Source organism: Mustelus asterias, chromosome 25, assembly GCF_964213995.1.
Source record: "Mustelus asterias chromosome 25, sMusAst1.hap1.1, whole genome shotgun sequence".
Taxonomy (NCBI): Eukaryota; Metazoa; Chordata; class Chondrichthyes; order Carcharhiniformes; family Triakidae; genus Mustelus; species Mustelus asterias.
Genome location: NC_135825.1, coordinates 41,948,040 through 41,975,364, shown reverse-complemented (window position 1 = coordinate 41,975,364; position 27,325 = coordinate 41,948,040). Strand labels below are relative to the sequence as shown.

General features: G+C 50.6%; 1 protein-coding gene across 9 annotated transcripts in view; it reads right to left on the bottom strand.

Moving 5' to 3' along the window:
* Positions 1-632: 632 nt before the first annotated feature.
* The window catches only part of dennd2da (DENN/MADD domain containing 2Da), a 155,584-nt gene continuing 128,891 nt past the window's right edge, over positions 633-27,325 (bottom strand). For 7 of the 9 annotated variants that reach the window (XM_078242352.1, XM_078242348.1, XM_078242349.1 and 4 more), the window contains 7 exons: positions 18,717-18,857; positions 15,054-15,202; positions 8,432-8,609; positions 6,020-6,061; positions 4,958-5,042; positions 1,431-1,667; positions 633-1,048 (listed from right to left, as the gene is read on the bottom strand). In XM_078242352.1, the coding sequence (XP_078098478.1) occupies positions 993-1,048; positions 1,431-1,667; positions 4,958-5,042; positions 6,020-6,061; positions 8,432-8,609; positions 15,054-15,202; positions 18,717-18,857 (888 nt within the window). In that variant the 3' untranslated portion in view covers positions 633-992. The remainder of the gene's footprint in view (positions 1,049-1,430; positions 1,668-4,957; positions 5,043-6,019; positions 6,062-8,431; positions 8,610-15,053; positions 15,203-18,716; positions 18,858-27,325) is intronic. The other 2 variants (XR_013500924.1, XR_013500925.1) reach the window with 1 other exon arrangement.

The following is a 27,325-nucleotide window of genomic DNA, read 5'->3' as shown; positions in this document are numbered from 1 at the left end:
CAATGCGGAGAGGAGGGAGGCGCACGGGGGGGAGGGGGGGAAAGGAGGGAGGTGCGCGGTGGGGGGGGAAGGAGAGGGGGAGGTGCGCGGTGGGGGGGGGAAGGAGAGGGGGAGGTGCGCGGTGGGGGGGGGAAGGAGAGGGGGAGGTGCGCGGTGGGGGGGGGGAAGGAGAGGGGGAGGTGCGCGGAGAGGGGGAGGTGCGCGGTGGGGGGGGAAGGAGAGGGGGAGGTGCGCGGTGGGGGGGGGAAGGAGAGGGGGAGGTGCGCGGGAGAGGCGCGGCGGGACATGTGTGTGTGTGTGTGTGTGGGGGGGGGGGGGAGTAAGTTTGAGGGGTCCGGTGCTGGAGAGGCCGTGTCAAATGTCTGACGGTATTTAGATCTTGCTGCACTGACTATCCTCAGGGCTCACAATGCCTGAAGGCAGCTCCATCACTGATTCCCCAGTCGTGTTTAAACTGCCTCAGGCTCCAGCTCCATAACAGGATTAGGGTTTCATGTGTGGCTGCCTCAATCTGCCCCATATCCACCTGTAGCTCAGAATGTAAATGGTCACCAGGCTAAAGTAAACCACTCGCTCGGGAATGGCTGGGTCACCTTCCAATTGATCCCTGAATCAATAGTCACACAGCAACACAGGTTCAAAACACTGCCAGCACGGCATTTAACCACATTCCCAAAACTAAATGACAAAATGAAGTTTGAGAACTGGGATAAACCATGTCAATAAAACATGATTTAAAGATAATCTCCGTCTCACTCCCTTTTTTCCCAAATAGTCCTATTATGTACATTTAAATACAAGCATTAAATATTTACACGCTGTTTGCAATAACAACAAGCTTTTGAGGTATCTGCCTCCTTCTTGGACCCTGAGCATTTAGTGGGCTGTAATTCCCCTTTGCTGACAGGTCATGTTTCCATTACGGGGAGAGGTTGCAGCCTAACATTGGACGGTTCTCCTGATGTCAGCTCCTCCGCTTGGTACAACATAACCTATTTCACTTTATTTCTGTTCTTCTGATGTTCTCTTATCTTCTGCTCGAAAAGCCCTGAAAAACACAGAGGAGAGGTCAGATAGGGATAGTTGTGCATGGGCTGTGGGGCAAGATTAAATAAATGTGCAGAGTCCATGTTTGAGTGTGCATGGACTGTGAATTGGGTTGGAATAGTCCATGAAAGCTTTGAATGTGTCGTATCCATTATTTTATGCAAGGGCTTTGACAGTTTTCAAATCTGAATAAGGGCAGATTGTGAATGTTTCTGCCTATTGCATACTGTGATTCAGAGAATTAATTGGGGATGGGATGGCTAAGAGGAATGGGTCAGAAATATTGTTTCCCCAGGCAGTGCAGAGCCCAAGGTCGCATAGGGCCAGTGGGCCACAGGTTGGCCCTATGATTGGCAGGAGTCACCCGCTTGGTGCTGTCTTACCTTCCTGAGAACAAGGTTGTCCCTCGAGCTCCTGAATAAACAGCGAGAACATCTGTGTCGCCATGAAGCTTTTGAGGAACCTGCGGATGGATTTGGATGTGATGGATTTGCGGAACTGCTTATCTTGGAAGCTGGTTTCATTCCCGTTTCTTTTAAGGTGAGCAGAATAGTGCCCGACGATTTTAATGAAGAAAAGCACGAAGGTATTTGTCACCATGTCGTTTAACTCCTGGCTGGCTGTTGGGTGGCAAGACATGGAGATATACATGAATACATGATCTCCACATCCAGCAAAGCTGCTGTCACACACACAACTATCTTCACTTACAGGCTCTGAAAATCCAAACCGAAACTCACATCATCTGCATTTTTCACCCGGGCTACCTTACACCATAATCTTTTACAACAGCAAATAGAAATGCTAACTTTCTTCATTTCGCAACTTAACACTCAAACATTGCCTTAAATGTAGACAAAAGGCCAACAAGCAGATTTATAAAGGAATCAGAGGTAACATGAGGAAACAGGTTTGACCTACACTGCAAGTTCTTGTGATCAGAAAGGCGCTATCTGAAAGGTTAGAGGAAGCAGATTCAGTAATAACTTTCAAAAAGGAAGAAAGTGTAAAAATGTGCAGGGAAAAATGAGCTGCTACCAATGTGACGGGCTGAATGGACGGGCTATGAACCATAGAATTCCTACAGTGCAGAAAGAGGCCATTCAGCCCATCGAGTCTGCACCGACTCTCTGAAAGAGTATCTTACCGAGGCCCATCTCCCTGCCCTTTCCCCATAACCCCACGCATTTACCATGGCCAATCCACCTAACCTACACATCTTGGGAGGAAACCCAGAGGAAACCCACGCAGACACGGGGAGAATGTGCAAACTCCACACAGACAGTGACCCGAGGCCAGAATTGAACCTGGGTCCCTGGCACTGAGAAGCAACAGTGCTAACCACTGTGCCACCGCACCACCCCTGAAGGTTTATACAGTTGTGCCAATATGCTATGTGCATGTCATTTTCTATAACTGGAAATGGATGGAGTGAGTCACTGGATCAGTGGTACATATGAATTAGGAGCAGGAGTAGGCCACTGGGCCCCTCGAGCCTGCTCCACCATTCAATATGGCTGATCTGAACGTAACCGCAGTGCAGAGGAAGATGCCAGGTTCCGATTCCCGCTCCACAGTTCCCAGTCATGTTGAGTGGGGACTGGAGCTCTGATGGGTGGTCTAGACTGACATCTGGCAGCATGGGTCTGGGAGGCCCTATCTCATCACATGTGTTGGGCGGAGTCCAGGAATCCCTCCTCCAGTAGAAGGAAACCATTGTCCCGCCTGACTATCAGTTGGGATACAGATGGAAAGTCACATTGTTGAGGCTGCGAAATGTTACACAATTTCACACTATTCTTCAGGGAGGGAAATGAAGGTACAGCAGGAAAGCAATAGGTACGACAAGAATTGATATCTGCTGGCTAACCTATTGTGACTCTGTAACTACTTAGTGAGGTTTTTCCAAATCTTCGAATTGATCAATGCCTTATTTATAAACAGTGCATTCAACAACGTGCTGTTCTGTTTCAATCAACACATTACTGGGATCATTGAGAGGCTGGATACACTGGGACTTCTTTCCCTGGAGCGTAGAAGGCTTGGGGTGATCTTACAAAGGGCTATAAAATAATGGGGGCATATATCAGCTAGATAGTCAACATCTTTTCCCCAAGATAGGGGAGTTTAACACTACAGGACATAGGTTTAAGGTGAGAGATACAAAAGGATCCAGAGGAGCAACTTTTTTCACACAGAGCGTGTGTGTCTGGAACAAGCTGCCAGAGGTAGTAGTAGAGGCGGGTACAATTTTGTCTTTTAAAAAGCATTTCGACAGTTACATGAGTAAAATTGTTATAGAGGGATATGGGCAAAACGCAGGCAATTGGGACTAGCTCAATGGTAAAAAGTGGACGGCATGGACAAGTTGGGCCGAAGGGCCTGTTTCCATGCTGTAAACCTCTATGACTCTAATTGGAAATGTTAATCAGAAGTACACAAGCTCAGATTTTCATTGTAAAGCAATCCACCTTAGTATTGATTCACAAACTAACACAACGGCAGACAAGACAAAGCCAGTCAGAAATAGTAACTGAGAGGGAAGATAAAGAATCAATCCGAGTTTGATTGGAGCTCAGGTCGGAGGTCGTGCAATCAGATTTCAATTCAATTCGCTGAGAATGCAGGAAGGTGAATGGGGAGCAGCAACTGTCCACGGCATGAAGAGACCAGAAACAGGATAAAATAATCAACTTCATCCTCATCTCATCCCAGTGTTCAAGAAAAGTGCAGGAAGACTCTCCCAGATCAGGGAATGGAGATTCAAGGCTTGGATGACCTTGGGCTTGATATCGAGTTCGAAGGAATTGAAAAGAAGAGTCATAGTCTTATACTCTGTGCCACGACTGATGAAAGCAAATGTCCCATATCCCTTCTTAACTATTCTATTCACCTGATCTACCCCAAGACCCTTCTGTTCCTCTGAGCTTCCCAGTGTCCTGCCATTCATTAAGTACTCCCTTGTCTTGTTTCTTCTTCCAACGTGCATCACTTCACACTTAGAGTTAAATACCATCTGCCACTGCTCTGCCTATCTGACCAACCCATCTATATCTTCCTGTAACTTACAATCATCTTCTTCACTATTAACCACCCTACCAATCTTGGTGCCATCTGCAAACTTGCTTATCATTCACACTACATTATCATCTATATCATTTCTGTATGTGTGTACGCCACTGGCCTCCAGTCTCTCAAACAGCCTTCTACCACCATCCTTTGTGTCTTATTATTAAGCCAGTTTCTGATCCATCTTGCTAAGTTTCCCTGAATTCAATGTGCTTTAACCTTCTCAATAAGTTTCCCATGTAGGAGCTTGTCAAAAGCTTTGCTAAAATCCATATAAAAAGCCATATAAAGACACCAAGAGAAATCCAAGATTGAGTGGTGGCAGACATAAAGAGTTGCACTTGCCAATGAAAAGGGAGGCCAAGAATTTGGATAGGAGGAGTTTACAATATTACGAGAAAGAATGAAAGGAGAAATACTTCACTGCCTCACTGCGCTCAATGGCTAGAGCTCATACTCTGAAGAAAATGGATGTTGGAAGCTCTGAAGAGAGAGGGAAGCTAAAGGAAGATGATACCTGCCCAGTGGAGTGATCTGAAGATATGTGAGGATGGCTGATGTGTGTAGGAGGTCACTGATACAGAGAAGGAAGGTGAAAAGGGGACAAAGAGAGATAACAGCAGATGCTGGGCTTTTCGTTAAAGCATTGAGCAGTTTGAGGACAAACTAGAATCCAACAAAGAGCACTTATTGTTAGTTTAGTTTTCAGAAAGACACCCTGCCAGAACAGGCTGAATGCAGACACATTCAGAGATAAAACCAGTCAGCAAAGTTTGAAAGAACAGAGTTTCAGTGAGCTAATGATCCATTAGACGAGGGGGTGAAGATTGATGCCTCTTACTCTGCTCAGTCTTTCTCTGGCTTTGCAGAGAGTTCAGAAGCTCCTTGTACAGCTTGTGTGGCAGAATGTCAAGTTCATCACCAACCTGCAGTGGAAAAGGACAAAATCATACATTCTCCTCCCAAAGTTAAATGCTCCAATGGGTACATGGTAGAGACCAGCACTCTCAGAGTCACTCCCACTCTCTGTGTGTGACTACTGACCAGAGTGCAGGTATACAGAGTACAGGCCAGTCACATAGCCAATAATCAGATGAAACAAACAATCGGATTGGCTCTTAAACTTGCAGGAGCACCACACCCAGATCCCTGTCAGATCCATCGTCTCTCAACTGGGAACAAGCAATCATCATTGCAGAATAACAATCACCTATTTACTCCAGAAACTGCCTTACTATTCTTAAACAGTCTCGCTTCAATTGGACATATTCTAGCTCCAATGAGGAACCTGCATACTTCCCACCTCACAACCACTAAAGCTATTTTAAAGTTTATTTATTAGTGTCACAGGTAGACTTACTTTAACACTGCAATGAAGTTACTGTGAAAATCCCCGAGTCGCCACACTCCGGTGCCTGTTCGGGTACACTGAGGGAGAATTTAGCATGGCCAATGCACCTAACCAGCACATCTTTCAGACTGTGGGAGGAAACCGGAGCACCTGGAGAAAACCCACGCAGACACGGGGAGAATGTGCAGACTCCGCACAGACAGTGACCCAAGCCGGGAATTGAACCCAGGTCCCTGGTGCTGTGAGGCAACAGTGTTAACCACTAGGTCACCGTGCCGTGCCACTAAAGAAGTTTGGGACATTCTGATGAAAGGTCACAATCCTGAGAACTCTGTTTATCCACAATTGCTGCCAGATTCACTGAACATTTCCGACCTTTCCTGTTTTAGTTTCTGAATAAACCCCTCATTAAAGGGGCACAGGGAATCAGGGATTGTGCCCAAGGCTGCAATACAAGCCTGCAAACTCTCTGTAATAGTTACTACCAACTAACCCTTCAGAAATCTACAGAACATTTACAGATAGGTCCACATAAAGAAAGCAGTTACTTACTTTCATCAAGAACGTACCCGTGTGCAAGTCCACCATTAAACACTGGAACAGAAAGGCAGAAAGCAATGTTATATAAATAGCAAAAGAGTGGTAAAAGGAGGAGTAGGGCTGATAGGGACCAAAAAGGGGGTTTAAACATAGAGGCTGGGGCCATGGCTGAGGTGTCAAATGAATATTTTGTATCTGGCTTTACCAAGGAGGTAGATGCCATCCAGGCCATGGTGACAGAGATGGAAATTCTGTCACTACAAGGAGGTGATATTGGATAGACTGTCTGCAGTTAGGGTTGATAAGGTACCAGCCATAATTTTTCAGTGAGGCCAGAGGATTGGAGAATTGCAAATCCAGGCCGGGGGTAGTAGCACAGTGGTATTGTGACAGGACTAGTAATCTAGAGACCCAGGGTCATGGGTTCGAATCCCAGCCTGGCAGATGGTGATTTCTTTTATCAATCATTGTTGATTTGTTGTTAAAAACCCATCTGGTTCACTAATATCCTGGAGGAAGGGAAACCTGCCACATGAGTCCAGAGCCACAGCAATGTGGTTGACTCTTAACTGCCCCTCAGAAATGGCCAAGCAAGGTACTCAGTTCAAGGATAATTAGGGATGGGCAATAAATGCTGGCCCAGTTGTGCCCACATCCGTTGAAAGAGAAAAAATACTATGCCCTTGTTCAAAGATGCCCAGCAATTACAGGTCAGTCAGTTTAACTTTGCTGGTGGGGAAACTTTTGGAAACAATAATTCAGCACAAAATTAATAGTCACATGGATGAATGCAGTTTAATTAAGAAAAGCCAGCATGGGTTTCTTAAGGGAAAATCATGTTTAACTTGCTGGATTTTTTTGAGGCGGCAACAGAGAAGGTCGTTTGGGGAGAGGGTTAAGTTGTTAATGTGGATTTCCAAAAGACATTCGATACAGAGCCACCAAACAGACCGGTGGGCAAAGTTATAGCTCATGGAATAAAAGTGACAGCAGCAACCTGGATACGGAATTGAGTGAATGGGCAAAAGAAGCAATTGTGACAATTCACACAGCGTGTGGTTCAGGTTTGTCTGAGAGCGGGTGGAGGCAGGTTCAACTGAAGTTTCAAAAGGGAATTGGACTGTTATCTGAAAAGGAAGAATGTGTTACAGGGAGAGGGTGGGAGAATGACACTAAGGGAATTACTGATTCAGAGAGCACCATCAGACACAATCGCCGGAACTCGACCACCTCGCCCGCCATGCAATTGGAGCGGGTGAGGGTCCGACAATGGAAATCTCCGTTGACCCAGGTGGCAATTTCCGTTCTCGCTCGAGCGAGGCTGTAAAATTTTGCCCAATGAGTGGAGTGGCCTCTTTCTGTGCTGTAAGAATTTGATGTTAGAAAATAAGGAGACAATGTGCAGCTCTCAATCAGGGTCCCAGCTGTACCCTCATTGCTCAGAAATGATGGGTTGAATAGCCTCTTACTCTGCTATACTAGTCAGTGATTCTCTGAGATAACAAGGCTCCCAGAAGGACAGCTGCAAACATGAACAGTGGGTCGGGTTCCCCGGGCAGAGGATGGGAGGTCTGAACTGGGATTGAACTGGGCTGTGGGACAGTCTGCTGTAACTGGAAAGATTAAACCTGACCTTTGCTGGTTATGGTGAGAATTCATTCCTGCAAGTCCTTGCGACCATAAATACGGCTATTACTGACCCGAACATGAGTGGGGTTTCTGCAGACAGAGTTGAGAGGGATGAGAATAAAACCTCTTTGGAAAATGTGTGTCTAAATGAGGTACAGGGGCAGAGTGTTCTGGTGTGCAGGAACATAAATCAGTATCAGTGACAGGAGTTAATACAGTCATGAAACATACTGGGGCTTTAGAAATAGACGCAAGGAATAAATGATGAATCTTTCTAAAACATTGGTTTGGTTTCAACGGGAGTATTGTGTCCAGTTCTGGGCACCACAGTTTAAGGAGAATGTGAAGGCACGCAGGAAGGTACAGGGAAGATTTACCAGAATGGTTCCAAGGCTGATGGATAGATCAGAGAGGCTGGAGCTGTTCTCCATAGAGAAGAGGTGGTTTGAGAGAGGTCTTAAAACCAGGGGTCTGGACAGAGCAAATCGGAAGAAAGGTGGAGAGCCAGAGGGCACAGATTGAAGGTGATTGAGATCTGGACAAGTGGTGAGAATCTGGACTGCGCTTCCTGACAGCGTGGAGGACGCAGATTCAATCGAGCTTTTCAAAACTGAGTCAGAGTGAAACCTGGTTAGAAACAAAGATTACAAGCTATCGGAGAAGGTGAGGGAGTGAGTCGGTTACACACTGCTTTTGCAGAGAGCTGGCATCAATGTGATGGTCTGAATGGCCTCCTGAGTTGCAGCCATTCTACCATTTTGTAGAGTGAGGTGGAGACCCATTTCTTGCACTCACCTCCTCAATGGGCAGTTCCTTCAACTGTTCCAGAAACTGTCTCTGAACTCCCACCACGAAAGGCGTTGGAGAGCACACTGTGTCCACCATCACCTTGGGCAGCACTGGGATAAAAGTGTGCTGCCAGGTGAATGGGTAGAGCAGGGCAGCGATGCCATGGATACACTGCGACAGGATGCTGGAGGAAGCAGGAAGATCCCAGAGTTAGAGACAGTATCCACAGACAACATTAAAGCACGGGCCAATAGGAAGACAGCCATCCATTGTTGGAGGATGAAACCGGTGATCTTACTGTTAGTGAAATGTCACCTCTTTCTCCTTTCAAACCAGTTACAGCCACAGCATCAGCTTCAACCTAGGATCATAAAATACTCCACAGCCTTCCAATGTCACCAATACTCAACTGTCCTCGCCTCGTGATATCCTGACCTGCACTGTATTTCCAATATCACACCCTCTCCACGACAGGTACAGCATAGGACTAGATATAGAGTAAAGCTCCCTCAAAACTGTGCCCATCAAACACTCCCAGGACAGGTACAGTACTGGATTAGGTAGAAAGTAAAGCTCCCCCCATACTGTCCCCATCAAACACTCCCAGGACAGGTACAGCACGGGGTTAGATACAGAGTAAAGCTCCCTCTACACTGTCCCCATCAAACACTGCCATGATTGGGCTCTGTACAGTCAGGGGCTCAGTCCTAGCTGTGGAACTTTATTTGGGCTTAACCTGAGTACAAGGTTGTGATTGCAAAAATGTTCCTCTACCAGATCTCTTCCCATTCCGCTGGGCTGGAATTGTGGATTTCTTTCAGCCGAATTTCTGGGAGATTTTGGCTGTCTAGCCTTCAAATCCTTGGACTGGAGGAAGGTTGAGGACTCATTATGTGGTTTGTACATCTCACTGACGACATCACTGAATACCAGTTTGACTGGGCTTCTGAACCGCTCGATGCTGTCCATTGGATCACTGTTCAACTGGACCACAACTCCATTTCGTCAACTGTCATCCGTATCATGCAACACAAGAAATAGGAGCAGGAGGAGACTCAGTCCCTCGAACCTGCTCCACCAATGAATATGATCAGGACCAGTCTTCCACCACTTTCCGTACACTCTCCACATCCTCTGATTTCCTGAGAGATTAAAAATCTCACAATCATAGCCTGAGGTATATTCAACAATGGAGGATCCACCCTCACTCTTAAATGATCAGCCCTTTATCCTGAGACTGTTCCCACAGCCAGGGGAAACAATCTCGCAGTGCTTACCCTGCCAAACCCCTTCTTAATCTCGTGTGTTTTAATGAGATAGTCTCTCATTCTCCAGGGAGTCTAGGCCCAATTGACCCTGCCCCTCACTCCAGGGGCCAATCTATTGAACCTTTGCTGTACCAGCTCCACTGCAAGTATATCCTTCCCTAAAGATGGAGACCAAAACTGCACACAATACCACAGGTGTGGTCTCATCAAAACCCTGTATGACCGCAGCAAGACTTTCTGATTCCTCTATTCCAATTACTTTGTCATAAAAGCTAACATCCCATCTGCCATCCTAATCACTTGCTGCACCTGAATGCTAACTTTCTGTGAGTATACCCAAGACTTTCTCAACACCAATATTTACATGTTTCACACCTTTTAAAAAATATCCTGCTTTTCCATTCTTGTGACCTCACAGTTTCCCACAGTATCGGCAGAATCTTCTGCTGTCCCTGGTGGTGGCTTTGAAGGATTGGGCAAGTAATTCGGCATACCAGAATCTGCTGCCTTCCCACCAGCTGCAATGTTTTGGGGGGGGGTGGGGGGGGTTGCTGCTGCTGCTGCTGACCCACTTGCACCCTTCCCCCCCGTGACCTCTATCCCATAAAGTCCCACCATTACCTAATTACCTATCTGTGGTCAGGGCCGTGCTGCAATCCTGGGACTCCAGTGCCTGTCCTTCCAGCGGCAGCCACGACTTTGCCATGGTGCTGCTGAGCACAAGAGCTGCTGGCCTTTGATTGGCCAGCAGCTCTTTGTAGGCGAGACTTCCATTCCCAGGATCTTGGTTCCAGGGGAAGGCCTGGTGCTGACCTTGCCACTGCCTGGATGGCTTGTGGTTTCACAGGCCTTCCCAAAGAGAGGCAGCAAAGGTCCCTCATAGGCAAGACTCTCCTCTGTCTCCCTACTGCTTTGGGTCCCACCCCCCCTGACAAACTAGTTGGATTGGATTTTGGATTTGCATTGAATTTTGCATTGGATTGAATTTTTGTCAATATGATTTGACAAAAAGGAAATAACATCCATAATATGGTTGGATTTTACATTCAGTTTGAGGGAGAGAGCAGAGGGTCTGAGACTATGTTATTAAGTATAAAGGCAATTGTGAGTACAGTACACGGCCGTACTGAGAGGGGATATATCCAAGGGTTCGGCCACTGTGTCTATATGAGTAGAACTGAGAAATAAGAAGGGGGCAATCACTTTGATAGGGTTGTACTATAGGCTCCCAAATAGTCAGCGGGAAATTGAGGAGCAAATATGTAAGGAGATTACAGATAGCTCCAAGAAAAATAGGGTGGTAATAGTAGGGGATTTTAACTTTCCCAACATTGACTGGGACAGCCATAGTATTAGAGGGTTGTTTGGAGAGAAATTTGTTGAGTGCATTCAGGAGGAATTTCTCATTCAGTATGTGGATGGCCCGACTAGAGAGGGGCAAAACTTGACCTCCTCTTGGGAAATACGGAAGGGCAGGTGACAGAAGTGTTAGTGAGGGATCACTTTGGGACCAGTGACCATAATTCTATTAGTTTTAAGATAGCTATGGAGAATGATAGGTCTGGCCCAAAAGTTAAAATTCTAAATTGGGACAAGGCCAATTTTGATGGTATCAGGCAGGAACTTTCAAAAGTTAATTGGGGGAGTCTGTGGGAAGGCAAAGGGACGTCTGGTAAGTGGGAGGCTTTCAAAAGTGTGTTAACCAGGGTTCAGGATAAGCACATTCCTCTTCGAGTGAAGGGCAAGACTGGTAGAAGTAGGGTACCCTGGATGACTCGGGATATTAAGGCCCTAGTCAAGAAGGAGGAGGCACATGACATGCATAGGCAGTTGGGATCAAGTGAATCCCTTGAAGAGTATAGGATGTGTAGGAGTAGAGTTAAGAGAGAAATCAGGAGGGCAAAAAGGGGACATGAGGTTGTTTTGGCAGATAAGGCAACGGAGAATCCAAAGAACTTCTCCAAATACATAAAGGCCAAAAGAGTAAGTAGGAGAGAGTAGGGCCACTTAAGGATCAACAAGGTCATCTATATGCAGATCCACAACAGATGGCTGAGATCCTAAATTAATATTTCTCATCAGTATTTACTGTCGAGAAAAGCATGGATGTTAGGGAACTTGGGGAAATAAATAGTGATGTCTTGAGGAGTGTACATATAACAGAGAAGGAGGTGCTGGAAGTCTTAAAGCGCATCAAGGTAAATAAATCCCCGGGACCTGATGAAGTGTATCCCAGGACATTGTGGGAGGCTAGGGAGGAAATTGCGGGTCCCCTAGCAGAGATATTTGAATCATCGATAGTCACAGGTGAGGTCCCTGAAGATTGGAGGATGGCAAATGTTGTGCCTTTATTTAAAAAAGGCTGCAGGAAAAAGCCTGGGAACTACAGGCCGGTGAGCCTCACATCTGTGGTGGGTAAGTTGTTGGAAGGTATTTTGAGAGACAGAATCTACAGGCATTTAGAGATGCAAGGACTGATTCGGGATAGTCAGCATAGCTTTATGACTGGAAAATCATGTCTCACAAATTTGATTGAGTTTTTTGAAGGGGTAACCAAGAAGGTAGATGAGGGCAGTGCAGTTGATGTTGTCTACATGGACTTTCGCAAGGCCTTTGACAAGGTACCGCATGGTAGGTTGTTGCATGAGGTTAAATCTCACGGGATCGAGGGTGAGATAGCTAAATGGATACAAAATTGGCTGCTTGACAGAAGCCAGAGGGTGGTTGTTTTTCAAACTGGAGGCCTGTGACCAGCGGTGTGCCTCAGGGATCAGTGCTGGGTCCACTATTATTTGTCATTTATATTAATGATTTGTATGAGAATATAGGGGGCATCGTTAGTAAGTTTGCAGATGGCACTAAGATTGGTGGCATAGTGGACAGTGAAGAAGGTTATCTCGGATTGCAACGGGATCTTGATCAATTGGGCCAGTGGGCTGATGAATGGCAGATGGAGTTTAATTTAGATAAATGCGAGGTGATACATTTTGATAGATTGAACCAAGGCAGGACTTACTCAGTTAATGGTAGGGCCTTGGGGAGAGTTACAGAACAAAGAGATCTAGGGGTACAGGTTCATAGCTCCTTGAAAGTGGAGTCACAGGTGGACAGAGTGGTGAAGAAGGCATTCAACATGCTTGGTTTCATTGGTCAGAGCATTGAGTACAGGAGTTGGGACGTCTTGTTGAAGCTGTACAAGACATTGGTAAGGCCACACTTGGAATACTCTGTACAGTTCTGGTCACCCTATTATAGAAAGGATATTATTAAACTAGAAAGAGTCCAGAAGAGATTTACTCGGATGCTACCGGGACTTGATGGTTTGAGGTATAAGGAGAGGCTGGATAGACTGAGACTTTTTTCTCTGGAGTGTAGAAGGCTGAGGGGTGATCTTATTAGAATAAAATAATGAGGGGTACAGATCAGCTAGATAGTCAATATCTTTTCCCAAAGGTAGGGGAGTCTAAAACTAGAGGGCATAGGTTTAAGGTGAGAGGGGAGAGATACAAAAAGGTCCAGAGGGACAATTTCGTTTTACACAGAGGGTGGTGAGTGTCTGGAACAAGCTGCCAGAGATAGTAGTAGAGGTGGGTACAATTTTGTGTTTTAAAAAGCATTTGGACAGTTACATGGGTAAGATGGGTATAGAGGGATATGGGCCAAATGCGGCAACTGGGACGAGGTTAGGTGTTTAAAAAAAAAGGGCGGCATGGACAAGTTGGGCTGAAGGGCCCAACTTGTCCATGCCCCCTCCTCCAGTGAACTAACCCCCTCCCCCAGTGAACTAACCCCCCCCCAGTGAACTAACCCCCCCCCAGTGAACTAACCCCCCCCCCAGTGAACTAACCCACCCCCCCAGTGAACTAACCCCCCAGTGAACTAACCCCCCTCCCCAGTGAACTAACCCCCCTCCCCAGTGAACTAACCCCCCTCCCCAGTGAACTAACCCCCCTCCCCAGTGAACTAACCCCCCCCCCCAGTGAACTAACCCCCCCCCCAGTGAACTAACCCCCCTCCCCAGTGAACTAACCCCCCTCCCCAGTGAACTAACCCCCCTCCCCAGTGAACTAACCGCCCCCCCCAGTGAACTAACCGCCCCCCCCCAGTGAACTAACCGCCCCCCCCCAGTGAACTAACCCCTCCCCCAGTGAACTAACCCCTCCCCCAGTGAACTAACCCCCTCCCCCAGTGAACTAACCCCCTCCCCCAGTGAACTAACCCCCCCCCCAGTGAACTAACCCCCCCCCCAGTGAACTAACCCCCTCCCCCAGTGAACTAACCCCCTCCCCCAGTGAACTAACCCCCTCCCCCAGTGAACTAACCCCCCCCCAGTGAACTAACCCCCTCCCCCAGTGAACCAACCCCCCCTCCCCAGTGTACTTACCCCCTCCCCCAGTGTACTTACCCCTCTCCCAGTGTACTTACCCCCTCCCCCATTGTACTTACCCCATCCCCCAGTGTACTTACCCCTCCCCCCAGTGTACTTACCCCTCCCCCAGTGTACTTACCCCCTCCCCCAGTGTACTTACTCCTCCCCCAGTGTACTTACCCCTCCCCCAGTGTACTTACCCCCTCCCCAGTGAACTTACTCCCTCCCCCAGTGTACTTACCCTCTCCCCCAGTGTACTTACCCTCTCCCCCAGTGTACTTACCCCTCTCCCAGTGTACTTACCCCCTCCCCCAGTGTACTTACCCCCTCCCCCAGTGTACTTACCCCCTCCCCCAGTGTACTTACCCCCTCCCTCAGTGTACTTACCCCCTCCCCCAGTGTACTTACCCCCTCTCCCAGTGTACTTACCCCCTCCCCAGTGAACTTACTCCCTCCCCAGTGAACTTACTCCCTCCCCCAGTGTACTTACCCCCTCCCCCAGTGTACTTACCCCTCCCCCAGTGTACTTACCCCTCCCCCAGCGTACTTACCCCTCCCCCAGTGTACTTACCCCTCTCCCAGTGTACTTACCCCCTCCCCCAGTGTACTTACCCCCTCCCCAGTGAACTTACTCCCTCCCCAGTGAACTTACTCCCTCCCCCAGTGTACTTACCCCTCCCCCAGTGTACTTACCCCCTCCCCCAGTGTACTTACCCCCTCCCCCAGTGTACTTACCCCTCCCCCAGTGTACTTACCCCTCCCCCAGTGTACTTACCCCCTCCCCCAGTGTACTTACCCCCGCCCCCAGTGTATTTACCCCCTCCCCCAGTGTGCTTACCCCATCCCCCAGTGTATTTACCCCCTCCCCCAGTGTACTTACCCCCGCCCCCAGTGTACTTACCCCATCCCCCAGTGTACTTACCCCCGCCCCCAGTGTATTTACCCCCTCCCCCAGTGTATTTACCCCCATATTTGATTTCCTCTCTTGTACCTGAGTTCCTCTGCCAGGAATATCAGCCGTCTTTCTAGCAGCAATGAGGCGAAGATTTGGATAACGTTTTCCTCAGGCAAGTATTTGAAGAGTGAGGAGAAATCTACATGTTCGAGTCGAGAGTCGGAGGGCCGTGTGAGCTTGATGATCTACAGAGGACAAAGCAGATGAACAAAAGCCTTCACTCTGAGGCACAAATCAGCACGGTGTCTCTGTTAAGTGTTTGCACACAACTTGTTTTACAAGTGTTTTATTAACCAGATTAGGGGCTGTGTTAAAGGCCAATCCTGCTCTAATGCTGGATCAAGTCTGGGTTTCTCCACTTCATTCACACTCCTCGGTAGAAGGCATTGGGAAAGTATCAGAAACTGGCACAAGTCCATTACAGTCTCCAGAAGGCTACTCATTCACCATGCCAACGGGTTTACAGAATGCCTGGTCTCTGAACCTCCCCTACGTTTGACTAAAGCATGATCCTGCCTCATTGGCATTGTATTCCCAAGAATGGTCCATTCCTGTTTTGATATAACAGTCCACAGTGTCTGAATGGCCTCCTCCTGTTCCAGGGGATAACTGGCTTTCTCTCATGTGTCAGGTTCGAGGGGCTGAATGGTCTCCTCCTGTTCCAGAGGATGAATGGCCTCATCCTGGCTCAGGGGGTTAAATGGTCTATTCACGCCCCTCTGCTCTCCCATTTATAAACTTGTAACTGGAATAATCTATTTTTTTATGTCATGGTCAGATGTGAAGATTGGAAATATATATGGGCTGATTTTCCAGCTCCAGCTGATGGCAACCTCGCACCCACCCCCTTCCCCCCCACCCCACGGCCGATTCCCTTGGTATGCCCGATCAGCAAACATTGCAGAATGCCATCGACATCAGCAGGACTGGAAGGTCCCCCACCAGCCAATGTTGAGCCACTGTTTCAGGACGCCCCCGCCTGAGTGTTGAGGCAGAAGTCTTCCAATGTTTCAAAGCTTGGGCTCCAGTGAGAGGAGCTGCCTCCTCCTCCCCCATCACCCAATTTTACCCAATGCAAGATTCAAACTCAGAAACACAATCAGAAGTACAATGAAAGGATTCTTCCGAGGGGAGACTGACTGATTGTAGGGTATCCCACAGAGCAAGACATCTAAAAAGGTTTCAGCAGTTTGCAGTTTCTAATGAGGGCCAGAGTTCTTTCTGCTGCCACCAGCACAGTGCGGGCTGTTGCCTGGAGTTCTGTTCATGTTGGATGTCAAAAGAGTTCAGTTCCACTGGGCAATATTACAGTAAAGCTTAGAGGTCATGAGAAATACCTCCCACCACTCCACCTCCATGAGGAACAGAGGAGGTATGTTCCCATGGCTGGAATTTTCAGATGTTTAATTAGAGTCAGGATTTTTTTTGTTCTTGGAGACGCTGGTTTCGGGTTGTTAAACAAAGCCCCCTATTGAAACCACTGTGTTAAAACACTTAATGCTTCGGTCATTAGCACCATTATTGGAGGATTTGTTTTTGAACAATGCCAGTTTTCATATTCATGGGGGAGGCGATGGCACAGTGATATTGTCACTGGGCTAGTAATCCCGAGACCCAGGGTAATGTTCTGGGGACCTGGGTTCAAATCCCACCACGGCAGATGGTGAAATTTGAATTTAAAAATCTAATGATGACCATGAAGCCATTGTCGATTGTTGTAAAAACCCATCTGGTTCACTAATGTCCTTGAGGGACATTATTTAGTCTGACCTTCATATGATTTCAGAGCTACAGCAGCGATGCCCAGATCCCATGAAAGAATTTTTCTAAACCAGCTGGGGCAGTTTGCCATTGTCTGTGTTCATGCCAGGTGTTTTACATTCCAGACGTCTTTGTTCAGTCAGAAACTTCCAGAAGGCAGCATGTGACCAGACAGCTACCTTGTCAGCTGAGCAATTTTGAAAAACATTCAAAAAATGACTTTATAAAGTATTCCTGCTGACGAGGATATGTGGGCGGAATGTCCCATTCCCCCATGATGTGCCTTGTGGTGTTGTCCAATCAGTCAGTCTCCCCTCGGAAGAAACCTTTCATTGTACTCCTGATTCTGGACACATGTAAAACCCTAAATTGTATTTTATGTTGGTCGTGCCCTCAACCTTCTTCCTTACCTCCCGTTTATTGTGCGAATGTAAAAGGGGTGGAGATTGTGAAACCCTTCTCACGCATGTTTCATCTTAACTTGAGTTTGCTGTGCAAATTATTCATAGAGGATTGAAACTCTCCAAATTTAAGAATTGGGGCAAATATGGCTCCATTTATAAAGGAGGAAATCAGAATAAAAACACCTTTCTGTTTCTGGACGATGGTGAGCAGGGAAATCAGGACAGTTTAAGTTGACCCCCCCCCCCCCAGCACTCCACCCCACCACCTCCTCGAGTGAGGTTGTGAGTTTACATCAAATTTGTGTCTGGTGCCGATTGTCCAAACTCAGCTCATGTTCCACCATGTCAAAGGTCAATGTCTACTTTAAGGTAGCAAGCCAGAGGACAAGGGTAAATCCACTTAGATTAATGAAAACAGAATTCCCACTGTTATCATTCTCATTAGCATCATTTGCGATTCCTCGGATGCTGAAACAGTCCATGTCCAAATGCAACAGGATCTGGACAACATTCAGGCTTGGGCTGACAAGTGGCAGGTAACATTTACACTATCAAGTGACAGATAAGATCCACCTCCAACAAGACAGAGTCAGTCGACCCATCTCCCCTTGTTGTTCAACAGCATTACAATCACTCAACCCCCACTATCAACATCCTGGGAGTTACCACTGACCAGAAACTGAACTGGACCCAGCCAAATAAATACTGTGGCTACAAATGCAGATCAAACTCTGGGAATCCTGCAATGAGTAACTAACCTCCTGACTCCCCAGAGCCTGTCCACCAGGACAGCAAATAAACCTGTTGGACTTTAACCTGGTGCTGTGAGACTTTTTAATGTATCCACCATCGTCCAACACTGGCATCTCCACATCATGGCTACAATCTACAAGGCACAAGTCAGGAGTGTGGTGGAATACTCCTCACTGGCCTGGATGGCTGCAGCTCCAACAACACTCAAGAAGCTCGACACCATCCAGGACAAAGCAGCCCACTTGATTGGCACCACATCCAAAACCTTCAATATTCACTCCCTCCACCACCAATGCACAGTGACAGCTGTGTGCACCATCTATAAGATGGTCTATAAGTCGGCACAGGCTTGGAGGGCCGAAGGGCCTGTTTCCTGTGCTGTACTGTTCTTTGTTCTTTGATGCACTGCAGGAACTCAGTAAGGTACCGGAGGCAGCACCTTCCAAACCCACAAACTCTACCATCTGGAATGACGGGCAGATAGCTAGGAACACCAGCACCTGGAGTTCCGCTCTCAGTCACTAACCAGCCTGACTTGGAAACATAACACTGTTCCTTCACCGTTACTGGGGCAGAGGCCTGAAAGTCCCTCCCTAACAGCAATGTGGGTGTACCTACATCTCACGGACAGCAGCGATGCAAGGCAGCAGCTCACTGTCACCTTCTGAAGAGCAATTAGGGGTGGGCAATTGTTGCCAGCCAGCAGTGATGGCCACATGTTGAAAACTGAGAGAGAGATGATTTGTGAAATATCCAATAATGTTAGTGGTTGAAGATTCACCTCTGTTCCCGACTCTGGGATGAAGCTTTTGACAGAGACAGTCTTCCCGGGAGCGGGGAAGGCTGCTTCCCGCAGGCCCTGCATGAAGGGGTAAATGACAGCCAAAGAGATTTGTCTGCGTTTCTCAACTTCATCGAGGATCTAGAGAGAGAGAGAGGAAAGCAGTGAAATCATCATCAAAACACAATGACTGCTGCCCAAAAAAAAACACCGCACTGTCCAACAAATGGCACCTGTAAACACACCGCACTGCCCAGCAAACAGCATCTGTAAACACACCGCACTGCCCAGCAAACAGCATCTGTAAACACACCGCACTGCCCAGCAAACAGCGCCTGTAAACACACAGCACTGCCCAGCAAACAGCGCCTGTAAACACACCGCACTGCCCAGCAAACAGCGCCTGTAAACACACCGCACTGCCCAGCAAAGAGCGCCTGTAAACACACAGCACTGCCCCGCAAAAAACACCTGTAAACACACCGCACTGCCCAACAAACAGCGCCTGTAAACACACCGCACTGCCCAGGAAACAGTGCCCGTAAACACACCGCACTGCCCAACAAACAGCGCCTGTAAACACACAGCACTGCCCAACAAACAGCCCCTGTAAACACACCGCACTGCCCAGCAAACAGCGCCTGTAAACACACCGCACTGCCCAGCAAACAGCGCCTGTAAACACACCGCACTGCCCAGCAAACAGTGCCCGTAAACACACAGCACTGCCCAGCAAACAGTGCCTGTAAACACACTGCACTGCCCAGCAAACAGCGCCTGTAAACACACCGCACTGCCCAGCAAACAGCGCCTGTAAACACACAGCACTGCCCCGCAAACAACACCTGTAAACACACCGCACTGCCCAACAAACAGCGCCTGTAGACACCGCGCACTGCCCAGCAAACAGCGCCTGTAAACACACCGCACTGCCCCGCAAACAGCGCCTGTAAACACACCGCACTGCCCCGCAAACAGCGCCTGTAAACACACCGCACTGCCCCGCAAACAGCCCCTGTAAACACACCGCACTGCCCAGCAAACAGCGCCTGGAAACAAACCGCACTGCCCAACAAACAGCGCCTGTAGACACCGCGCACTGCCCAGCAAACAGCGCCTGTAAACACACCCCACTGACCCGCAAACAGTGCCTGTAAACACACCGCACTGTCCAGCAAACAGCGCCTGTAAACACACCGCACTGCCCCGCAAACAGCGCCTGCAAACACACCGCACTGCCCAACAAACAGCGCCTGTAGACACACCGCACTGCCCAACAAACAGCGCCTGTAAACACACCGCACTGCCCCGCAAACAGCCCCTGTAAACACACAGCACTGCCCAACAAACAGCGCCTGTAAACACACCGCACTGCCCAGCAAACAGCCCCTGTAAACACACCGCACTGCCCAGCAAACAGCCCCTGTAAACACACCGCACTGCCCCGCAAACAGCCCCTGTAAACACACAGCACTGCCCAGCAAACAGCCCCTGTAAACACACCACACTGCCCAGCAAACAGTGCCTGTAAACACACCGCACTGCCCCGCAAACAGCGCCTGTAAACACACCGCACTGCCCCGCAAACAGCCCCTGTAAACACACCGCACTGCCCAGCAAACAGCGCCTGGAAACAAACCGCACTGCCCAACAAACAGCGCCTGTAGACACCGCGCACTGCCCAGCAAACAGCGCCTGTAAACACACCCCACTGACCCGCAAACAGTGCCTGTAAACACACCGCACTGTCCAGCAAACAGCGCCTGTAAACACACCGCACTGCCCCGCAAACAGCGCCTGTAAACACACCGCACTGCCCAACAAACAGCGCCTGTAGACACACCGCACTGCCCAACAAACAGCGCCTGTAAACACACCGCACTGCCCCGCAAACAGCCCCTGTAAACACACAGCACTGCCCAACAAACAGCGCCTGTAAACACACCGCACTGCCCAGCAAACAGCCCCTGTAAACACACCGCACTGCCCAGCAAACAGCCCCTGTAAACACACCGCACTGCCCCGCAAACAGCCCCTGTAAACACACAGCACTGCCCAGCAAACAGCCCCTGTAAACACACCACACTGCCCAGCAAACAGTGCCTGTAAACACACCGCACTGCCCCGCAAACAGCGCCTGAAAACACACCGCACTGCCCCGCAAACAGCGCCTGTAAACACACCGCACTGCCCCGCAAACAGCCCCTGTAAACACACCGCACTGCCCAGCAAACAGCGCCTGGAAACAAACCGCACTGCCCAACAAACAGCGCCTGTAGACACCGCGCACTGCCCAGCAAACAGCGCCTGTAAACACACCCCACTGACCCGCAAACAGTGCCTGTAAACACACCGCACTGTCCAGCAAACAGCGCCTGTAAACACACCGCACTGCCCCGCAAACAGCGCCTGTAAACACACCGCACTGCCCAACAAACAGCGCCTGTAGACACACCGCACTGCCCAACAAACAGCGCCTGTAAACACACCGCACTGCCCCGCAAACAGCCCCTGTAAACACACAGCACTGCCCAACAAACAGCGCCTGTAAACACACCGCACTGCCCAGCAAACAGCCCCTGTAAACACACCGCACTGCCCAGCAAACAGCCCCTGTAAACACACCGCAGTGCCCCGCAAACAGCCCCTGTAAACACACAGCACTGCCCAGCAAACAGCCCCTGTAAACACACCACACTGCCCAGCAAACAGTGCCTGTAAACACACCGCACTGCCCAGCAAACAGCGCCTGTAAACACACCGTACTGCCCAGCAAACAGCGCCTGTAAACAAACCGCACTGCCCAGCAAACATTGCCTGTAAACACACCGCACTGCCCAGCAAACAGTGCCTGTAAACACACCGCACTGCCCAGCAAACAGCGCCTGTAAACACACCGTACTGCCCAGCAAACAGCGCCTGTAAACACAACGCACTGCCCAGCAAACATTGCCTGTAAACACACCGCACTGCCCAGCAAACAGTGCCTGTAAACACACCGCACTGCCCCGCAAACAACACCTGTAAACACACCGCACTGCCCAGCAAACAGCGCCTGTAAACACACCGCACTGCCCCGCAAACAGCGCCTGTAAACACACCGCACTGCCCAGCAAACTGTGCCTGTAAACACACCGCACTGTCCAGCAAACAGCGCCTGTAAACACACCGCACTGCCCAGCAAACAGTGCCTGTAAACACACCGCACTGCCCAAAAAACAGCGCCTGTAAACACACCGCACTGCCCCGCAAACAGCCCCTGTAAACACACCGCACTGCCCAGCAAACAGCCCCTGTAAACACACCGCACTGCCCCGCAAACAGCCCCTGTAAACACACAGCACTGCCCAGCAAACAGCCCCTGTAAACACACCACACTGCCCAGCAAACAGTGCCTGGAAACACACCGCACTGCCCAGCAAACAGCGCCTGTAAACACACCGTACTGCCCAGCAAACAGCGCCTGTAAACAAACCGCACTGCCCAGCAAACATTGCCTGTAAACACACCGCACTGCCCAGCAAACAGTGCCTGTAAACACACCGCACCGCCCAGCAAACAGCGCCTGTAAACACACCGTACTGCCCAGCAAACAGCGCCTGTAAACACACCGCACTGCCCAGCAAACATTGCCTGTAAACACACCGCACTGCCCAGCAAACAGTGCCTGAAAACACACCGCACTGCCCCGCAAACAACACCTGTAAACACACCGCACTGCCCAGCAAACAGCGCCTGTAAACACACCGCACTGCCCCGCAAACAGCGCCTGTAAACACACCGCACTGCCCAGCAAACTGTGCCTGTAAACACACCGCACTGCCCAGCAAACAGCGCCAGTAAACACACCGCACTGCCCAGCAAACAGCGCCTGTAAACACACCGCACTGCCCAGCAAACAGCGCCTGTAAACACACCGCACTGCCCAGCAAACAGTGCCCGTAAACACACAGCACTGCCCAGCAAACAGTGCCTGTAAACACACTGCACTGCCCAGCAAACAGCGCCTGTAAACACACCGCACTGCCCAGCAAACAGTGCCTGTAGCCACACCGCACTGCCCAGCGAACAGTGCCTGTAAACACACCGCACTGCCCAACAAACATTGCCTGTAAACACACCACACAGCCCAGCAAACAGCGCCTGTGAACACACCGCACTGCCCAGCAAACATTGCCTGTAAACACACCGCACAGCCCAGCAAACAGCGCCTGTAAACACACCGCACTGCCCAGCAAAGAGCGCCTGTAAACACACAGCACTGCCCCGCAAAAAACACCTGTAAACACACCGCACTGCCCAACAAACAGCGCCTGTAAACACACCGCACTGCCCAGGAAACAGTGCCCGTAAACACACCGCACTGCCCAACAAACAGCGCCTGTAAACACACAGCACTGCCCAACAAACAGCCCCTGTAAACACACCGCACTGCCCAGCAAACAGCGCCTGTAAACACACCGCACTGCATAGCAAACATTGCCTGTAAACACACCGCACTGCCCAGCAAACATTGCCTGTAAACACACCGCACAGCCCAGCAAACAGTGCCTGTAAACACACCGCACTGCCCAGCAAACAGCGCCTGTAAACACACAGCACTGCCCCGCAAACAACACCTGTAAACACACCGCACTGCCCAACAAACAGCACCTGTAAACACACCGCACTGCCCAGCAAACAGTGCCCGTAAACACACAGCACTGCCCAACAAACAGCGCCTGTAAACACACCGCACTGCATAGCAAACATTGCCTGTAAACACACCGCACTGCCCAGCAAACACCGTCTGTAAACACACCGCACTGCCCAGCAAACACCGTCTGTAAACACACCGCACTGCCCAGCAAACATTGCCTGTAAACACACCGCACTGCCCAGCAAACAGTGCCCGTAAACACACAGCACTGCCCAACAAACAGCCCCTGTAAACACACCGCACTGCCCAGCAAACAGCGCCTGTAAACACACCGCACTGCATAGCAAACATTGCCTGTAAACACACCGCACTGCCCAGCAAACACCGTCTGTAAACACACCGCACTGCCCAGCAAACAGCACCTGTAAACACACCGCACTGCCCAGCAAACATTGCCTGTAAACACACCGCACTGCCCAGCAAACATTGCCTGTAAACACACCGCACTGCCCAGCAAACATTGCCTGTAAAGACACCGCACTGCCCAGCAAACAGCGCCTGTAAACACACCGCACTGCCCCGCAAACAGCGCCTGTAAAGACACCGCACTGCCCCGCAAACAGCGCCTGTAAAGACACCGCACTGCCCCGCAAACAGCGCCTGTAAACACACCGCACTGCCCCGCAAACAGCGCCTGTAAAGACACCGCACTGCCCCGCAAACAGCGCCTGTAAACACACCGCACTGCCCCGCAAACAGCGCCTGTAAACACACCGCACTGCCCCGCAAACAGCGCCTGTAAAGATACCGCACTGCCTCGCAAACAGCGCCTGTAAAGACACCGCACTGCCCAGCAAACAGCACCTGTGAACACACCTCACTGCCCAGCAAACAGCGTCTGTAAACACACCGCACTGCCCAGCAAACAGCGTCTGTAAACACACCGCACTGCCCAGCAAACAGCGCCAGTAAACACACCGCACTGCACAGCAAACAGCGTCTGTAAACACACCACACTGCCCAGCAAACAGCGTCTGTAAACACACCGCACTGCCCAGCAAACAGCGCCTGTAAACACACCGCACTGCCCAGCAAACAGCGCCTGTAAACACACCGCACTGCCCAGCAAACAGCGTCTGTAAACACACCGCACTGCCCCGCAAACAGCGCCTGTAAACACACCGCACTGCGCCGCAAACAGCGCCTGTAAACACACCGCACTGCCCAGCAAACAGCGCCTGAAAAAACACCGCACTGCCCCGCAAACAGCGCCTGTAAACACACCGCACTGCCCAGCAAACAGCGCCTGTAAACACACAGCACTGCCCAACAAACAGCGCCTGTAAACACACCGCACTGCCCCGCAAACAGCGCCTGTAAACACACCGCACTGCCCAGCAAACAGCGCCTGTAAACACACTGCACTTCCCAGCAAACAGCGCCTGTAAACACACCGCACTGCCCAGCGAACAGCGCCTGTAAACACACCGCACTGCACAGCAAACAGCGCCTGTAAACACACCGCACTGCCCCGCAAACAACACCTGTAAACACACCGCACTGCCCAACAAACAGCGCCTGTAGACACCGCGCACTGCCCAGCAAACAGCGCCTGTAAACACACCGCACTGCCCCGCAAACAGCGCCTGTAAACACACCGCACTGCCCCGCAAACAGCGCCTGTAAACACACCGCACTGCCCCGCAAACAGCCCCTGTAAACACACCGCACTGCCCAGCAAACAGCGCCTGGAAACAAACCGCACTGCCCAACAAACAGCGCCTGTAGACACCGCGCACTGCCCAGCAAACAGCGCCTGTAAACACACCCCACTGACCCGCAAACAGTGCCTGTAAACACACCGCACTGTCCAGCAAACAGCGCCTGTAAACACACCGCACTGCCCCGCAAACAGCGCCTGCAAACACACCGCACTGCCCAACAAACAGCGCCTGTAGACACACCGCACTGCCCAACAAACAGCGCCTGTAAACACACCGCACTGCCCCGCAAACAGCCCCTGTAAACACACAGCACTGCCCAACAAACAGCGCCTGTAAACACACCGCACTGCCCAGCAAACAGCCCCTGTAAACACACCGCACTGCCCAGCAAACAGCCCCTGTAAACACACCGCACTGCCCCGCAAACAGCCCCTGTAAACACACAGCACTGCCCAGCAAACAGCCCCTGTAAACACACCACACTGCCCAGCAAACAGTGCCTGTAAACACACCGCACTGCCCCGCAAACAGCGCCTGTAAACACACCGCACTGCCCCGCAAACAGCCCCTGTAAACACACCGCACTGCCCAGCAAACAGCGCCTGGAAACAAACCGCACTGCCCAACAAACAGCGCCTGTAGACACCGCGCACTGCCCAGCAAACAGCGCCTGTAAACACACCCCACTGACCCGCAAACAGTGCCTGTAAACACACCGCACTGTCCAGCAAACAGCGCCTGTAAACACACCGCACTGCCCCGCAAACAGCGCCTGTAAACACACCGCACTGCCCAACAAACAGCGCCTGTAGACACACCGCACTGCCCAACAAACAGCGCCTGTAAACACACCGCACTGCCCCGCAAACAGCCCCTGTAAACACACAGCACTGCCCAACAAACAGCGCCTGTAAACACACCGCACTGCCCAGCAAACAGCCCCTGTAAACACACCGCACTGCCCAGCAAACAGCCCCTGTAAACACACCGCACTGCCCCGCAAACAGCCCCTGTAAACACACAGCACTGCCCAGCAAACAGCCCCTGTAAACACACCACACTGCCCAGCAAACAGTGCCTGTAAACACACCGCACTGCCCCGCAAACAGCGCCTGAAAACACACCGCACTGCCCCGCAAACAGCGCCTGTAAACACACCGCACTGCCCCGCAAACAGCCCCTGTAAACACACCGCACTGCCCAGCAAACAGCGCCTGGAAACAAACCGCACTGCCCAACAAACAGCGCCTGTAGACACCGCGCACTGCCCAGCAAACAGCGCCTGTAAACACACCCCACTGACCCGCAAACAGTGCCTGTAAACACACCGCACTGTCCAGCAAACAGCGCCTGTAAACACACCGCACTGCCCCGCAAACAGCGCCTGTAAACACACCGCACTGCCCAACAAACAGCGCCTGTAGACACACCGCACTGCCCAACAAACAGCGCCTGTAAACACACCGCACTGCCCCGCAAACAGCCCCTGTAAACACACAGCACTGCCCAACAAACAGCGCCTGTAAACACACCGCACTGCCCAGCAAACAGCCCCTGTAAACACACCGCACTGCCCAGCAAACAGCCCCTGTAAACACACCGCAGTGCCCCGCAAACAGCCCCTGTAAACACACAGCACTGCCCAGCAAACAGCCCCTGTAAACACACCACACTGCCCAGCAAACAGTGCCTGTAAACACACCGCACTGCCCAGCAAACAGCGCCTGTAAACACACCGTACTGCCCAGCAAACAGCGCCTGTAAACAAACCGCACTGCCCAGCAAACATTGCCTGTAAACACACCGCACTGCCCAGCAAACAGTGCCTGTAAACACACCGCACTGCCCAGCAAACAGCGCCAGTAAACACACCGTACTGCCCAGCAAACAGCGCCTGTAAACACACCGCACTGCCCAGCAAACATTGCCTGTAAACACACCGCACTGCCCAGCAAACAGTGCCTGTAAACACACCGCACTGCCCCGCAAACAACACCTGTAAACACACCGCACTGCCCAGCAAACAGCGCCTGTAAACACACCGCACTGCCCCGCAAACAGCGCCTGTAAACACACCGCACTGCCCAGCAAACTGTGCCTGTAAACACACCGCACTGTCCAGCAAACAGCGCCTGTAAACACACCGCACTGCCCAGCAAACAGTGCCTGTAAACACACCGCACTGCCCAAAAAACAGCGCCTGTAAACACACCGCACTGCCCCGCAAACAGCCCCTGTAAACACAC